General features: G+C 46.3%; 1 protein-coding gene across 5 annotated transcripts in view; it reads right to left on the minus strand.

Annotated features, from left to right (window-relative positions):
* Positions 1-310: 310 nt before the first annotated feature.
* The window catches only part of KDM6A (lysine demethylase 6A), a 1,954,130-nt gene continuing 1,936,511 nt past the window's right edge, over positions 311-17,929 (minus strand). For all 5 annotated transcript variants that reach the window (XM_069636498.1, XM_069636499.1, XM_069636495.1 and 2 more), the window contains 2 exons: positions 1,821-1,991; positions 311-1,434 (listed from right to left, as the gene is read on the minus strand). In XM_069636498.1, coding sequence (XP_069492599.1) covers positions 1,405-1,434; positions 1,821-1,991 — 201 coding nt within the window. In that variant the 3' untranslated portion in view covers positions 311-1,404. The remainder of the gene's footprint in view (positions 1,435-1,820; positions 1,992-17,929) is intronic.

Genomic DNA, 17,929 nt, shown 5'->3' on the forward strand with positions numbered 1-17,929 from the left:
CATGATTACCACTATTGAATGAAACAGGCACAAAGTAGCAGTATGGAAGACAGCATCTCACTTGGCTAAATCACAGATTTTAAAGTCAAAATATTGGTGTAGTATGCTAATGTTTTAGACTAGAACAACATATCCCCCTCACGTACTGTATCTAGATCTGCTTAAAACATGTGTTTTAGGTTATCATATTCTTTCAAGCAACTGTTCATTCAGTTATCGCAATAGGTGTAAGGTTTACAACAGTGTGAAGACAATGATGCTCTTAAGAGATATATGCCACATAGAGTAAAAAAATATGTTTAAGCCACAGTTTACAGTAGACACCTTTAATCTACCATATATTTTTTTGCAAACACAGCTTACATCAGAAAATGTATGCTTTTTACACCTGTATGTATATATAAATATATATCTAGTCAGATTTGAAAGAACAACAGAAGGTAAGACACTGTACATAAATTCTTGTTAAAACCCAAACAATAGAAAAACTCTTTAAACATTAAACAATTTTAATAAAAGTTTCTGTACAATGCTAAGCAGTTTTATTTACATATAGAAAATGTAATAGGAGATGTGTTTGAAATTACACAACTCCTTAAAATTTCAATGGCAGGTAATCTGGAAAAAAATAACAGCATTCCATTCACAAATATTTTCAAGCAATAAATATGTATTTATAAATAGTGTAAATTTACATCAAGATTAGAAACAAAAATCACAAATCTGAAGTTTATTCCTTAGTCTATGTGCAACCCATTTATCTTTGTGACTTGGCTGTTAATTTTTTTTACATTTATTTTATTTAAGAAACCAAAGTGTAACAACCATCATGGTTTCAAAAACAAGACAGAAAACATAAAAGCATTAAAAAATGTATCCCACCTAACTTTCACATTAAAAAAAGTTTGTCCAAAGGGAGACTTAAAATCCTTAACTATCTTATAGAGAAATGATCATCTACACTAGTACTTTAAAAAAAAAAAAAGGGAAAATATGAAAGGGCAGTGGAGGGTGGGTAGTGGATGAAATGGATGAAAAACAAACAATCTACAAAGAAAAAGAGAAATACAAAAATAGGTGGTCTTCAAGTCAGTAGTTTGTAAATTGTTGCCAGTTTTGTCAGATATTTACAAAACGTGGAATTATTTCTTTGAGGAACAGCTGGATCAGCTTCATTTTTTGTAAAGTCCTCCTTGGATAGGAGCAGCACTTTCTCCTGTCCAGTTGGTTGACACTCCACACATGGAAGGTTGCATAGACACAGCTTTCAACCAGCAGCCTTATGAGGGATTGCTATGAAAAAAGAAAGAAAAGGAAAAAAACCCTAAACAAAGAAAAGTGGTGCAGTACTTGGTTACTTCCTGAATATCAGAAACGTTCTCATTAACTGTCCATGGAACAATGTCAAGATGAGGAGGATGGCAATGGAGGAGCCTGCAAAAGGAAACAAATGAAATCATCTTTTCAACAGTGTTACAAAAAACAAACTCATTAAATGTAGGTTCATACACAAAACAATCATTTATTAAAAACAAAACTAACAGCTGATAGGCCTCACACATTATTAAAATAAACGCTTTTCCACAATCAAGAGAAACATTAGACACACTTTTCTATACATTGAATATTACTGATGACCCTTGGGTAAGAACGTCATTTTAAAGTACGAGACAGAAGCCAACAAAAGATATTTTTTTCATCTGTTCAGACATATGTAGCCTCAGAGGACTAGACGACACTAACCCCCCCTAACCACCATCCCCTATGCTTGCCTCTCTTGGGTATATGCAGCTGTGGGCAGACCTGTTAACTCTACTTACTAATGTAAACTGGTCGTAGATTTGCATCAGGTCCTCCAATTTGTATTGTTCTAGCACCACAAAATTGTCCAAGCTTCTACACGTCTTAAGTGCACAGTCATGGCAATGTACAATGTAGGTCTTCTTGAAATTGCTCTCTTTAGTTACAAAAAGCAGATCAAAGACCTCAACCTGTTGGTAACAAAACAGAGTTGTGGTTTGCATTGGTTAATTCCTTTAATTTACAAAACATATCTCTTGCCAATGGATAAACAGCACTTAATGTTTAAAGTACTAGTCTCGCCAACGTTCACATTTAATTCACATTCTCCAATATACATACACATATTTAAAGAGAATACCAGTAGAAATACACTATTTATAAAGGGCAAAAATTGTACTCTTTATCAAATTAATGTATTTGAGACCTTGCAGTCACTGCAATATAGACATTTCAAAACCAATCCAATCGTTCACTTTGGGAGTCAGGACAGATACTCAGCACCTCACTGTGTAGTTTCAAATCCCTTTAATGATACTAGAGACTACAGATGAACACATTACTTACCTACTGTAATGTTTTTTCTGATGCATCAGTCCTTCGTCATTTCAAAAAGAATGTGCACAGGAATATGTATCAATAGTGAGTATGACACACAACTGCTGTCAATAAAACACACAAAAAAGACGGTCCCTATTCAGAAGCACATCCTGACCCTGCCAGGGCAAGCTCTCCCTAGAAAGACCGGTGGTGTACCGTCTAGCTAATAGGGATAGCAAGAAATCTTTCCCTCATCTAAAGACCACATACACATTGATCACAAACACTTAAAAACACCAGAGCCGGTAATAGTAGAGAATGTTGACATTAGATCATGTCTTTGTATGTTATTTCTATGGGAGGTTGCTTCTCGTAGGAATTTCTCTTCAATGGTTTAATCACCAATTACGTGAAGTTCTCCTCAAATAACAAACCTGGCACTGGAGGGTCAAAACATGGAAGCCCTAGTGGAAGTCTTTTTTGTGTGTTTTATTGACAGCAGTTGTGCGAGTCATACTCACTATTGATACATACTCCTGTGCCCGTTATTTATGAGATAAAATATGCCGACCATAACGGGAGGAACGTAATAGAAGTGTATTACGCTTATAGTTGTGCCTTAGGTGTTTTTGTCAGTCCTTCCTCAAACAGATTTTTCATCTCGGAAATACCCTTCATGGATAAATCTGGCTTCAGAATCTTTTTTAGCCAGGGGAGCTCACTGAAAGGCTCCTCTCAGCATCATTGGCCCCATGACTCAATGTACCGCCAAATGTAGTATATATATGGAGATGGCTGTGCTGTGCCCCTTGTACCTCGGTTCCATTAATATTTTACAGCAAACTGTTGCTAAGGGAGCTACAGAACTGTAGGAAGCAACACACTATCCACAATGAGGGTTAGGTTGGGTGGTGGGGGGTGGTGACTAGGGAGGACTAATTATTCAGAAATAACATTTACTAATTTAAGTAAATTGTTCTTCTTATAGATTCCATCCTTCCAAAGATTCTTCATTTAGAAAAACTCTCACAGCAGTACAGAACATGGAGGAGGGAGGATAGTGAGGAAGTATTGCTTACACCAGGCAAGTCTGTAACATTGCACAACCAAATCAGGTGCCTTACTGTCTAAGGAATCCAGGCAGTAATGTTGGCATATGTGAGTAGAGAAGTCCAAAGATATGCTTGCTGACAGATAGTGACAACTGGGACACCCCCTTGCAACACACTGCTAGCTGTCATGCCTCCGAGGTACACAGGGAGTTAATTGATGAATCAACTACAGCATTAAGAATATATCTGGACATGGACTTTTTGGTAATAGTCACGCCAGTGTGGTCACAAGCAAAGCAGACTAATCACGGGGAAAAAGTTGGTGTTGCCACACCAATACTTTTTCATAAAATAATAGGTTGACATGGTGCATTTTACAGCACACTTTGGTAAAAAGAAACTAAACAGTCATACAATCTACAATTAGTTATGTGAGGTAACAAATTAAAAAATCCAATGGATGCCAGGTCACCATTCGTACACAGGAGCTTTTTCTAACACATGTTCATCATACCTGTGTCAGGTTTTAGGCCACAATTGCCACTGTAATACACACTTCTTGATGCCTCCAATGACAATATAGGTCAACATTGTCACTGCAAAACACACTCATCCATGTGCCCACAATATATGGTTAGCATTGCCAGTGAACAATACAATTCATGATGCCTGTGCCGACAATATATGCCAGCACTGCCACTGTAAAGGACATGCTCATGATGTCTGATTGAGCCCACTTAAATATGCTAATATTTCCACTGTGAAGATGACTTCCTGCTGGCTGTGAACATGCTTTTATTCTGGCTGTTCAATATATGCCAGTGTTGCCATTTAAACACTATGTGATGCAGCCAGTGGCAAATATTTGCAAGGATTTCCTGTAGAAATGCCATGCAGCCAGTGGCCATATATGCTTGGATTGCAGACTTCCTTCTGGGCTCATGTCTTGTGCCACAAAAATAACATAAGCAATTCCTACGCTAATGTGCGTTTCCACCAGGAAGCAATTGGGCCAATTGACGTTAGGACATTCCCTGCTCTTTTCTAAGACTTGCAGAGTCATTTGTTTTTCAACATCAACTACTCACTTGTTCTTTTATTGAAATAAATAGCCAGGCAATAGGTGTTATTTGTTGAATATGCCAACATACAGTGATATGGGTCACACTTCATTGCTTCCTGGTCAGATACATCCGAAAGGGCACTGGGGAGAAGGTTGGAAAAGAAAACAAGGTTTCTTAAAGTGATGCCACCAGAAAACTAAGAAGGATCAATGGGGTCTATGTGTAAAAGAGAACATGTTGCCTGATGGCCATCTGTCCCGTGACTCAAAGGCAAGGGATGTGTGTTCATAGGCAAAGAATGCATGCAGCAGATAAGGCCCACCACAGACTGTATTCCAGATTACTCACTGAAGGAAACATGCAGCCATCTGTGCCTTAAGCAATGTGTCCATGTAGCACAGATTAAGATTTGGGGATAGTTAGGAAGAGGTTTGTAAAATTAATTCCTTTCACAAACCACTCCTGACACCACTGGACCTCATGCAAAAGGACTTTACATTAACTGGGATTGATGAAGTAAACAATATTGAAGGGCACCTGCAACCTGCAAAGATACACAACACTGGTAATGCACAATTACAGGTAGCAGCTCAGAGCAAGACTGCTTCTTTTATGAGCCACTTGCGCCTAAAGTGGCAAGTAGCTAGACATTGGAGCCTGTGAAACATAACCCAAATTGGAAAGAGAAAACCAGAGAAATCTTAAATGGTTTTTGCCAGTGGACTCATCCAGCCCCTGCTATTGTACAAGAAGCGATGCTGAAAATGTCATCCGACGAAAACCAAACATTCTCTAGCACTGCTTCAATAACATACATTAAGCAACTGCACTATGCAAAACATTGCAAAATTGCATGTAGGAGTGATATTGATTCATGTTTAATTCTGAAAAATGACATTAATTTCATGCTTGTGGAGAAGAATTATTGCATGCTCATGTTTTCAGATTGCACTAATAATGTTGGGATTTGCATGGCAGCTAGCTCAGACACACAGGATGTGTGGATTACATGAAATAACAAAAGCAGGTGTTTCAAAGCTTTTGCCTTTGTCTATGTGGCAAAGGTGTTTATGCAATCACATACCAAGATGTAATTTAAAGGATGTAGACAACCTCCCTTGCAACTGCATCCATTGCACAGCACCTGTGCACAATGTTCTGTTATTAATACAAGAGTTTGAGCACGATCTCGGACTGGACATTCAACACTGGTTGCTAAACATGGTTTCCTTAACGCTTACGAATGTTGAAAATCTCTCTGAAGCAATGCATCCAAAAGGTTAACTGACACTCGCTGGATGTGCCTAGATTTACATTCAGCATCAGGGCAGCTCGAGTCTTATTTTGATGGATGATTGAACTGGTACATTATTGAAAGCAATCACTTATGAAACAAACAACTGAGCTTGTATCACTTCAGAAAGTCAAGCTATGTGTCTGAATGTAGGCACTGTACACATTCTGTAATTTAAAATAAGCAAGGACAATGCAAAAGAAAGGAATAGCTGTAGAAGGATACTGAGCAAACTGTGTTGCTTCTCATCAATGGACTAGAAGACCAATTAACTTCTGTTTGGCAATGCTCTTTCTGGTGAACACGTTTATTCCTCCAACAGATTCCTCATCCCGAGATACAGTCAGCAATATAAACATTTTCTTTGCCACCAGTTGGCGCAGTTAATCCAGGTTTTGGCCCAGTCCTCTCGTCGAACCCATCTTCTTTCAGGATTACGTCACAGGATACATAAACAGAGCTGCGTCATTTTCCCTCTGTTCCGACCAAAGGAACTGCCAATTGCCAGAGAAAATATCTCGGTCACTTAGAAAAACGTTCTTACAACTGGTTGAGCTCAAATCAGTGGGAAAGGCGGGAGAGTAACAAGAATTTGTGGGAGGAATCAACATGTTCACCAGAAGAAAAGAAAAAAAATCAGAAGGCAAGTAAGGAACAAGTTACTTACCTGTAACTGTTGTTCTCCAGCATGGGTCTTGGCATGGATTCACATGCTCATGAATATTCCCCGTCGTCAGGCTGGGAATCCTCGGTGTATAAAATATCAGTATCAGTTTCGTTTCTGATCCGTCTTTCTTAGTAGTAACCAATCACTGGTCTCTGGGTCATACTGCCCCCAGCCAATGACTGCCCTCTCCCTAAGCCCCGTCTCTAGCAGCCATCCTCAGATTTGGAAGCATGTAAAGTGGCAGTATGACCAAGTGAAGAGCCACAGAGGGGTAGGAGGGAGGGTTCGCATGTGAATCCATGCCGGAGAACAACAGTTACAGGTAAGTAACTTGTTCCTTCTCCAGCATGGGGTCTGGCATAGGTTTACATGCTCATGAATATAAGAATAGATAGCAGAACCCACATGCACAACTACGGGAGGTGGCAAAGGCTCAACATTAAGCATTACATCAAAACTCAACATTAAGCATTTCTTACCTCCTCACCAGGCTCACCTTAAGCGAACTGGTTGTGCAGCACTGCTTGGCCGACTCTGGACTACTCCCTGGAATCCCGCTCGACGCAGTAGAATCTCGTGAAGGTGTGCGTCGACCTCCACGTAGCAGCCCTGCAGATGTCCAGCAGGGGCACACCAGACAAGAACGCTGTGGTAGCAGCGATAGCTCTGGTCGAATGGGCTCTCGGACGGCCGGGCAACGGTCGATTTTCCAACCGATGACAGTGCATGATGCAGCCGGGGAGCCATCTGGAAATGGAAGCCTTCCAGAGAGCCTTCTCTTGGTTCACAGGTCCAAAGTTCACAAACAGCTGTGATGTCTTCCGAAAACTTTTTGTTCGGTCCATGTAGAACTTCAGCGCTCTAGCTACATCCAGCGAGTGCAAAGTCCTCTCGGCCGGCGACGAAGGCGACGGGAAGAAAACAGGTAACACCAATGGCTTGTTGAGATGGAAGTCCGACGGCACCTTGGGCATAAAGGAGAGGTGCGTCCTCAGCACTACCCTCGTATCATGAAAGGTCAGGTATGGAGGCTTGCAGGATAGGGCCTGAATCTCTCCCACATGTCATGCGGAGGTGATGGCCACAAGGAACGCTGTCTTCCACGACAGAAACTTCAACGGAGTCGAATGCAACGTCTCGAATGGCGGACCCATGAGCCGGGTCAGCACCATGTTGAACTCCCACGCCGGGGCTGGCGCCTTCACCGGCGGGAATAATTGAAACAGTCCTTTCATAAATTCCTTCACCAGGCGATGAGACCACAGGGATGACCGCCCTGTAGTTCTGATGTAACGGGAAATCGCTGCCAGATATATCTTGATTGAAGCATGAGAAAGCTTTGGCTTGCGACAGTAGGTATGGTAGCACTTGAGGGGCTGTAATCCTGAGAGGGTTAATCTTCTGTGCACAGCACCAGACAGAGAACCTGTTCCACTTGTGTCCGTAGCACTTGAGAGTTGAGGACACCCTGGCCTTTGCAAGGACCTCTCTGCAGTCAGCCAGGATATCGTATCCTCCAAACTCTAGTGCTGCAGGAGCCAGGCCTGCAAGTTCAGCGACTCCGAGTCGTGATGAAGAATGGCGCCTCCTTCTCTGGAGAGAAGATCCGCATCCGTCGGCAGTTTGACTGGTGGGGACGCTGACAAGTCCAGAAGGTCCGGGAACCAGATCTGTCTCGGCCACTTCGGTGCGACGAGGATCATCCTGTACCGGGACCTCTTGAGTTGGTTGATGAGCCTGAGCAGCAATGGCAACAGAGGGAACACATAAAGGAACAGGCCTTCCCAAGGGAACGGGAAAGTATCGCCCATGCTCCTCGGCTGGGGGAACCTGCTGGTGAACCTCTGGCACTTGGAGTTCGTCGCTGTCGCAAACAGGTCTATTTGGGGTTTGCCCCATCGCCGGAAGAGTTGATCCACTTGATCCTGGCGTAGTTCCCACGTGTGGTACGAGCGCAGCTCTCTGCTGAGTCGGCAATGGTGTTTTTTTATCCCTGCTAGATGAAAGGGTACCAGGAACATCCCCTGGGCAACGGTCCTGTGCTTCTTTGGACAGGGCTGGGGATCTGGTTCCTCCCTGCTTCCTGATGTAGAACATCGTGGTGGTGTTGTCGGTGAAGATCCTCACCACTTTGCCCTTGAGGGACGGGAGGAAATACTTGAGAGCCCAGAACACCGCCCGGAGCTCCAGTATGTTGATGTGGAGTGGCCTCTCCTTCCGGAGCTATAGGCCTCTCGCATGAAGATCCCTGGTGTGCGCTCCCCATCCTTCCAGGGAGGCATCCGTCGTCACCATCACCTGATATGCTCGGGTCTGAAAGTCCATGCCCACCGCGAGATGCACGCGGGTGCCCCACCATCGAACAGCTTGGCGGAATACTTCGTTGAGTGAGATCTTGTCCTCGAAGCTGCCCGTCGCTTGCATCCAACGGGCGTCGAGAAACTCCTGCAAAGGACGCATCCGAAGCCTGCATAGGCGCACCAGATAGATGCAGGAGGACATCATCCCGAGAAGGGATTTGATGGACCTCACTTTGGCCACGTCCGTGGCCAGCAGACGCTGTACCTTGCCCAGGATGGCCTTCGTTCTTTCCTCCGACGGCGAGGCCAATCGCGCCACTGTATCGAGCTTGGCTCCCAGAAACAGTGAGACCTGCGACGGGACCAGGTGGGATTTGGGGAAGTTGATGGAGAATCCCAGGTCCGTGAGCAGCTGGACGGTCTTTGCCGTGTGTTCGACGGCGAGCTCCCTCGTTGTTGCCCTGATGAGCCAATCGTCCAGATAGGGGTAAACGTGGATCCCCTGCAGGTGCAGCCGCGCCGCCACCGCAGCTAGGCACTTAGTGAACACCCTGGGAGCAGACTTCATTCCGAACGGGAGGGCCTTGAACTGTTAGTGCCGCCCTTGGAAAACAAACCTGAGGAACTTTCGGTGCCTTTTTAGAATGGAAGTACGCATTCTCCAAATCCAACGACGAAAGGAAGTCGCCTCCCTCCAGCTGTCCCAGCACGTGCTGGAGGGTGACCATCCGGAACTTCTGTGCCTTGATGTACTTGTTCAGTCGACGCAGGTCCAGGATGGGGCGCCATCTGCCCGTCTTCTTACTGATGAGGAAGTATCTTGAGTAAACTCCGGAGCCCCGAAGCCTCTTTGGGACGAGCTCGATGGCACCTTTTTTGAGCATCGCCTTTACTTCCAACAGTAGTTGAGGACGTGGTTTTCCTTCCTGGCCACGGGTGGAATGCGGGGACACTTCTTTAGGAATTCGAGTGTGTGCCCCTGGGCCAGGGCATCGAGCACCCACCGGTCGGTTGAGATGGATTTCCACACGCTGACTAACCTCGTCAGCCGGCCTCCCACCGGGAGGCTTAGGTGGGGGCCTGACACCACGGCCAGTTCAGTCTTGCTTGGCCGCCGCCTTGCCGCCTTGGCGATGACGGCGAGGTCCTCCGGACTTGCCTCGTCCCTTGTAGGCTTCTTGCGACGAGGAGCGGCCCGCTTGACGGTATGTTGAGGAGCCGTCGCCGAATCCCTTGAAGGCACCTTGCTTGCCTCCGGAGTTCCGAAAGGGCAGACGTCGTCATTGTAGAACTCCCAAGGCCCGAGCCGTCTCCGTGTCGGTCTTGATGGCCTGAAGGGACTCATCCACTGTCTTCCCAAAGAGGTTGTTCCCGTCAAAGGGCATGTCCAAAACCTTGGCCTGTACATCCTGGCAGAAATCCGTCGCCCTGAGCCACCCCCGCCATCGAAGGCAAACACTGTTGCCCAATTGGTGGAAACCGGTGTCGGCATTGTCCGTGGCCACTGTTATGGCGTGGTCAGAGGCCACCTCACCCTCCTGCAGGATTGCCAGGGCCTCTGCCCTCTTATCGTCAGGGAGGAAGTCCAACAGGGGGGCAATCTTGTACCACAACTCCCTGTCGCCACGATCGCTAGGGTGTTGGCCGCCTTAATCGCCGTCGCCGAGAAGACTCGTCGTCCCATGGCATCCAGCTTCTTTCCCTCGCCGTCCGGCGGGGAAGCAGAGGTCGAAGCCGATGCCCCCCGCCCCCGCTTTCTTCTTGGCCGCTGCTGAAACGACCGAATCCGGGGTTGGTTGCGCTCTAAGGCACAAAGGGGCGGCGTTGGGGACCCGGTACTACTTCTCGTACCGGTCCCTCTTAGCAGGTGTCATGGACTGGTTCTTGAGGAGGGCAAGTCCCTCATCCCAGATGTCATCCAACAACGGCACTGCGAGGACAGTTTTCCTTTTGGTCTCATGCCGTTGGTAAAGGAAGCCTTCCTTCTTTCCTTCGGGGCAGAGCTGAAAAAGCTCGGATGCCCTGGCGATCATGGCGTGAAACGAGCCAATTTTGTCGGGAGGAGACGCCTGAGGAATCGGCGACGGGAGCTCAGTCCCGTCGTCACCACCATCGTCATCCGTCCCCGTCGTGGCCGTATCTGTCCCCATGTCCTCCGTCGGGGTCGGGGAAGGAGACAAAGGCTGAGAGGGCCGTGAGGGCTGAGAAGGCGGGGTTGGATGGATCCTTCTCCTCTTGTTAGGGGGGCTTCCAGACAGACTCGGCTCTGTCGGGTCGTCCGTCGGAGGCAAGGGCAACCTGGTCCTTATCTCCGTGCATAAGACCTGGATTGCTGTCAAAATGACCACTGAGTTGTATTGTGGCCCAGGCTGCGACGGACGCGACGGTTGCTCCTCCTCCACCGGAGCCTCGTCGACGTCACCCTGCTCTCGTCGTCCCCCTCGTCGGGATCCCTCCCATGGGGACGGGCCTCCTCTATGACTTCGACCAGTTCCTCATCGGAGGTCGTGTCCATTAAGGACACCGCCCCCCCTCTTTTTCCACTGGGGTCTTAATGGGCTTAAAAGAGGCTTCCCTCCGCGGGGGCAGGGAAACTCTGGGCCCTGAGGTCGCCTCCACTGGGGGAGCCTCCACGGGCTTCCCCTGTAACGCTCACCTGATTCCCGTAGAGGCGCCGGTCTTGACTGGGCGTATACCGTATCTTCAAAGGTGATGTGTAACACACGGCTGGCTCTTTGGGCTGGACCTCTGTGTGCTGTATGTCTGACTCGAAGGGTAAGATGTCTGCAGATAGAAAATATGGGATGAATGAACTGGGTTATTGAATGTCTCTCTCTTCTTCCCTTTCTCTTCTCCTGTAGAACCCCAAAGGTTAACGCTCTCACCTTAGGTAAGTGAATGCCGTGCTCTCCATCTGCCTCGGGGCAGGGTGCTGTAACCAGTTTCTTCACTGGATAAGGGGAGCAGGCCTCTTGACTTCAGAGGACTGCTGTCCGTCGTTTACTGCACGAACGGTAAGTTTCGAGTAATTCTAATGTCTTTAAAAGTCTTTAGTAATGATGTCTCTTGTTTTGCAGGGTTCCGGCGATGGCGGATGACGGGCTGAAGTGAGTTGAAGATGGAGCCCGTGTGATGAATAGAAGCGCCTGGAAGCACGTAAGTAAGCGCTTGTTGCCTGCTTCACGATGCGCTCTAACTGTCTTTTTATTTTGCAGGTACAAGTTCGGAGCGGCTGCAGGGTGCCGGAATACCCACTGGGTTAGATGTGGAAAGGAGTAATGGCACGTGAGTATTAAAGTTCCCCAATGTCTTTAAACGCACCTTGTTTTGTCTTTCAGATGCGGGATGCAGCGCCGAAGGCCTCCGGAGCGTGCGAAGAGTTGGTAAGCTTTTGTCTTTCAGATGCCGGAATGCAGCGCGAGGCGTTGGTGACAGCCGATGGACCAGGTAAGTGAAGCGCTGTCACTGAAGACCGTAATGCTAACCTGTTCTTTCTTGTCTTTATAGGTGTTGCTGAAGACTGGATTCAGGATGGTAAGCCTTTTTCCTTAGGCCCAGGATCAGATGCAGAAGACACGATGAGCGTTCTGCTGCAGAGGATGCAGAATAACGCAAAGCAAGATTCATCCATCGGGTGTGGTTTAAATAGCCTCCTGTAGTGCTTAGGTGTCTCCTTCCACAGCCACGCCTAGGTAAGAAAAGAGTTCCTGCTTTCCAGAAGAGTTCCAGTGTTCTGAACCTAGGGAGTGGCTCCTGCCCCACCCAACAGGATAAGTAGTTCCAAACAGAAGAGGATCAGAGACTCAACTGGCAGGCAAGTAAGCAGCATGGTCTGCTGCAGGTAAGTCCAACCAAGCATTATGAGCCCGGCGCTTCCAGCGCTGGGACTGGGCATATTTATGAGCCTGGTGCCACTGGCGCCAGGACTGGGTCCAAAAGGTCCCAATTGGGACTGGTTGGCACTCGGAACCTGGGTTATGGATCTGCTTCCAAGGGAGTTGGGAAAACCCTGACCTTTTGGAAGCAGAGATCATGACATCCCCAGGGCTGTAGCGATACCCTCAATAGAGGCCTTGGCCGGGTGAATCAAGGCCTTCACCACCTTGGGCACCGCCTTCACCTTAGGGGGAGGGTCACCGCCTCGTACCCCTTCGGCCTGTTCCTTCGAGATCGACCGGGGCCTCTCCAGAAGCTTAGCCGGGTCCTCAGACTTTCTCTTCCCCGAGCAAGAACGTTGGCTCGCGGTTGATGGCGTCGGTGAAGGTCCTCCAGACGCCCTCGGACTCGCGGTGCTTTGCCTTCTGTTGGGCCCCCGTCGCCGGGGCGCCCTCACAGGACTTAGAAGACCGCTTGGGTTTCGTCGTCTTTTCACATGCTGGGCTCTTGCTTTCCAACCAGTTGGTGAGAGGGGTCCGACGGTCCCTCATGGTTCGTTCCGACATGTTCATGCAAAACACACAGTCCTTCTCCACGTGCGATTTGTCTTCATGAAGGCAGTAGAGGCACTTCGAGTGCTCGTCCTCCTTGAACAGGTTTCTGTAGCTTGCATCCAGGGCAGTTCCTGAACAGCTTGCCCAGTGTCGAGTTTCCTTTCTCCTGGGCCATGTCCACGAGGTAGGCCTCAGAAAACTTCTGGAATCCTCCAAGAAGCATAGCTTGACGAAAACTTCACTCTTGAGGGGCGTAGAAGATTCTGAAACGGGTCCCCGTTGATTGGAAGTAGAAGCAGTGGAGCTTGAGGCTCTATTTAACCAAAAAATGAGATAAATCTCTTTGAAAAAGTGTGAAACGCAGAAAAAGCTCGAGAGCTATAGCACGAGGACTCCCAACACTTGAACGTGCGGTAAAAATCTGAGGATGGCTGCTGGAGGCGGGGCTTAGGGAGAGGGCAGTCATTGGCTGGGGGCAGTATGACCCAGAGACCAGCGAGTGGTTACTAAGAAAGACAGATCAGAAACAAAACTGATACTGATTTTTTCTTTACCGAGGATTCCCAGCCTGACGACGGGGAATATTCATGAGCATGTGAATCCATGCCAGACCCCATGCTGGAGAACTTGTTCTTCTAATGGACTCATACCTATTACAGATTTCAACTTATGAAAGACTTTGAAAGCGGTCTCCAATTGAAAAGGAGGACGGCAAGGAACAGATCCAGTTACAGCAAGACATTTTGAAGCACTGATTTTCTCAATGAGGCATCACCCCTGCCTAAAGAATCTGGAGAAAGAGTGAACTGAAGCAGATGTAGTTGCTTGATAGAGGTCCATGACCGGCAAACCCTTTTGTTAAGTTCACGTTGCACTCATGGGTGAATCGGGATGTGAAAATATACACCCTATGAATCCAGTGACAGAAGCAATTCTTGACGTTCCAAGTCTTGTAGGATCTGCCCAAAGTTGGCCATCTTGAAAAGGTATTTTCGGAGGAGCCTGTCGAGGAGTCTCAGGTCTAAGATAGGTCAGAGTCCCCCATTCTTCTCTGAAATCCAGAAGTGACAGTAATATCAGCTTTTCACAAATGCCTCTGCTGGAAAAACCACCACTGCTCCCTTCAGCAGAAGCTGAGCAATTTCTCCCAATGTGAGTGGCTCTGAAGGAGGCAAATGCTTTTTTTGGGAGGGCTTTGATGAGGGCAGTTAGTAACCCTCGTCAACAAACTGGCGAAATAGACACGAAAAATCGGGAGAACAATCGCATCCAGCCCGAATTGAAGTCAAGCTCACCACTCACCAATGAAACTAAACAAAAACAATTAATGAAGAATTCTAAAGTTCATATCAATTGCACTCAGTTGTTTTGAGACAAGGAAAAGAAGGCAACAAGGATTTACATAAAAGTTAACCATTATTCCTCCTGAAGATCCACCTAAAATGGTGAAACAAGTGTAGAGGATGAGAAGCTAGGACCTAGAGGTCTGAGATCAATTTGAAGAGGAAGAGAGGATGAGGACCTAGAGGTCTCAGATTAATTTGGACTTGAAAACTCAATCCAATGAGATTGTTCACCTGATAAATGCCATGAGGCATAACAAATCAGCACAACCACTAAGGTTACAATTATAAGTTTGACAAGCTAAGACTATTAAAAATGTAAAAAAAATAGAATGATACACTTCATTTGGATACTGCAATTTGAACATCAGAAGGCAAAACTATGCAATGATAACAAATATTTTAAAAAATTACCTGCATTCTGTATGTATTTTTTTGTATGTGGAATTAACATTGTGATTACTAAATAAACCATAGGTGGCGCCAAGTCAACGACAACTGCAATAACCAAAAACATACAACTTTAGGACCCATCTAACAGTCATGATTTGTTGCCCAGCCTCTTTGAAGAGTTGAATCCTGTCCCCAACAGGAGACTTGTGCGGTAGAAGTGGACAACTTAATGATTTTGCCACTTGTGGTCCAGACTGCACAGATGCAGGCACCTTCCTACTTAGTTGAACCTCCACCTATGGTGGTTCAGTAGAAAAGCTGACGTTGGGACATGCCCCTCCCGTTTGGTGATAAGGAGTGAGGTCTATACATCCATGCTCCAAAATCAGAAGATGGTAGTGAAGCTGAAATACCCATGATCTAGCATCCTTAAAATGGCATATTTAACAGTTGTTGGCACAACCTGGATACAATTGGCAGTAGGTGTCCAGGAGTGCCTGCGAATGACGGCAGTTGTGTCCATGGCTCTTACCACACGGTCTGTTGTGTTTAGGCCCTCTTCAAGGATATTCATTGCAGTGCCCTTTTCCATCCTGTGTTAGGGACCCGGAATCTAAGGGGGGAAAATGCATGCAGAAATAAACACTCAGTTCCTCCCTGCGTCTATTTTTGGATTTCCTTTCAGGGGCACCAAGAGGTAGACCGTAGCCTTAGTGCTTGGGGTTGCTGCCCTGATTACAAGGATGTCTGCAAGGGACGAAGTCTTAGAAACTGACGAGTTCCCGTTGGAGCCCAGTGCAGTCCGTCACAAACAGGGTTTGACAACCAAAGCTCTGCTAAAGGGCAAACCAGGCCCTTTTTGGGGTCTTTGGTCTCAGAATATCCATAATAGAATACACAGATACTTCTTCTGCAGTAGATACCAGATTGAATGTGTCAATAGCCCTGGACACCACAGCTCTAAGAGCAGAAGTATGGTCCTAACACAGTGATATGGCCTTTTGCAATCTCATAATAAGGAGAGCTGTCAAGTCTCCTGGAGATGTGTTATCAGTTGTAACAAGGAGTCTCCGGAATTATCGCTCAGTATCTCTTCTGGCCATGTCTGACAATCGTCGTAAAGCAGAGGGTAAATCCTGTTCATGCTCTTTGTCCGAAATGTCCTCAAAAATGTCAAAAAGCATATACATTAAATGGCCCTTCCAAGAGGCCGATACATGCAGCCGTCCGGTTCTGCTGTATCTGGAAATAATATCAAAGGCTCCGACACTGGTTCGACCACAATAAAGGGTCTCTGCACAGTCAGTTTCGATGGACCGGGATGTGACGGCACCAGCTCCCAAGTAAGCAGCACCTCAGCAACAGAGGAAGATTTTGATTGGTGCAGAGCAGGTATACAAGCTCAGAAACCACCTGTGTCGACTGTGCTGGCACTACACTGAAGGTTGCCATATTTTTATGCTCATCAACCAGGCCAGAGCTCAGAGGGTTGCAGGAGCAGCATAGGCTTTTACTATGTTTGCAATTTTCAGCAGATGGAAGACACCTTTTCACACTTTCTGGAACCCGATTGAAAATGTTTAACTTGATTGTTTAAAAAGCCTCCCATTCCTCCATAATGAAAGACGAAGTGAGAAATTGGGGCTTCTTACCTTTATTGTCCGATTCTTCCAATCTCGAGTAGAGCCCATTATTCTAAGAGGACTGTGAACGTGTTAGGAAGGAAGATGAACCACTTGGAGTGGGAATGTTCATCCTTTTTCTTCCTTCTCCGAATGGTTGTCTGAAGAATTTAAGCTCTGCACCTGAGTGGTTTTTAGGGGTATATTTGGATGACTTCTCTGGGATAGTCTTAGTGGAGGCCAACAATAATCTGGCCACTTATTGAAGTGAGAACATTTTACTCCTAGTTGTTACATTTGTAAGATGATTTTTAGGGAGTCTAAGTCATTTCCATTCCCAATTTGGGTATTTTTAGGTAAGTAGAATGTATTTCAAATCTAAAATGATGTCCTTTTGTAATCCATACTTAACTACACCTTGTAAGTCAGGAAAAATTTAAAGATGAATTTTGACCTTATGGTTACTCTACGTATCAGGCAACTTTGCAAAGCACGTTCTGTGCCACTGCTCCGCTAGTACCATCGGTCCAAACCTATTCTTGGAGCTGTGTTGGTGGAAACAGGGGAAAAGGCATGGTTGTTTCCTATCTGTTGAGTAGTTCTACTCCCTTTTTAATTTAGCTATATTGTATTATCGACAGCATCCACACTCCTGAAGGTTATGGTCTTTCCCTAGATGGAAAAGGCACAAGAAGGGTGGATCAATCACTGGTATCGACCAGTGAATCTTTGCAGACTTAAGACTGCTGTAGGTGAATGTTAGGCAGAAACCTGTGCAGTTCCCTTAGGGACCACTGCAAAAGATTTAAGACTACAGGTGTTGGCAGTAAACCCACTTGGTAGCAGTCTGTACCACCCAGATTTACCTGGTAGCTGTGGCTGAGCAGTCAGACTTCCCTCAAGAAGAGTTAGGCAGTATGCAAAGTATACTCAATAGGCACTCAGATACAATAATACAAGCAAACACTGACCAGAGCCTTGGTATCAAAGTATATGATTATTTATTTAAAAACACACAGTTGAAACACTCCAGCACTCTTATTGTAAAATATTTAAACACAGTTACTATTATGATATATACACCCCTTTTTCCCTATTTAGAAAATCACAGTAAAACACCACTTATTTTCATACAGAGGTGAGCGCTTAACTAGATTGCACTCTAATAAGTGTGAAAAAGGGGGGGGGGGGAGACAGAATATGAAGAGGTACACCACTCTACGATTCCAGAACCCTGTTAGCAAGGCAGAGAGCAAAAAGTCACTGGTGAGCCAAAGTCCAAAGGCTGGGCCCACTCTTAGAGAGAGCAGAGCAGAAATGCGCCCAAGATCACACAGTTACACTAGGCTTACAAAGTCTTGCAGATGGTTCAGAAAGAGTTTAGAGAGGCGTAGGAAAGTTTAGCCAGGGTGTCCCAGACTAAC

The sequence above is a fragment of the Ambystoma mexicanum genome, chromosome 7p (genome assembly GCF_040938575.1).
Source record: "Ambystoma mexicanum isolate Mex_15411 chromosome 7p, UKY_AmexF1_1, whole genome shotgun sequence".
Classification (NCBI taxonomy): domain Eukaryota; kingdom Metazoa; phylum Chordata; class Amphibia; order Caudata; family Ambystomatidae; genus Ambystoma; species Ambystoma mexicanum.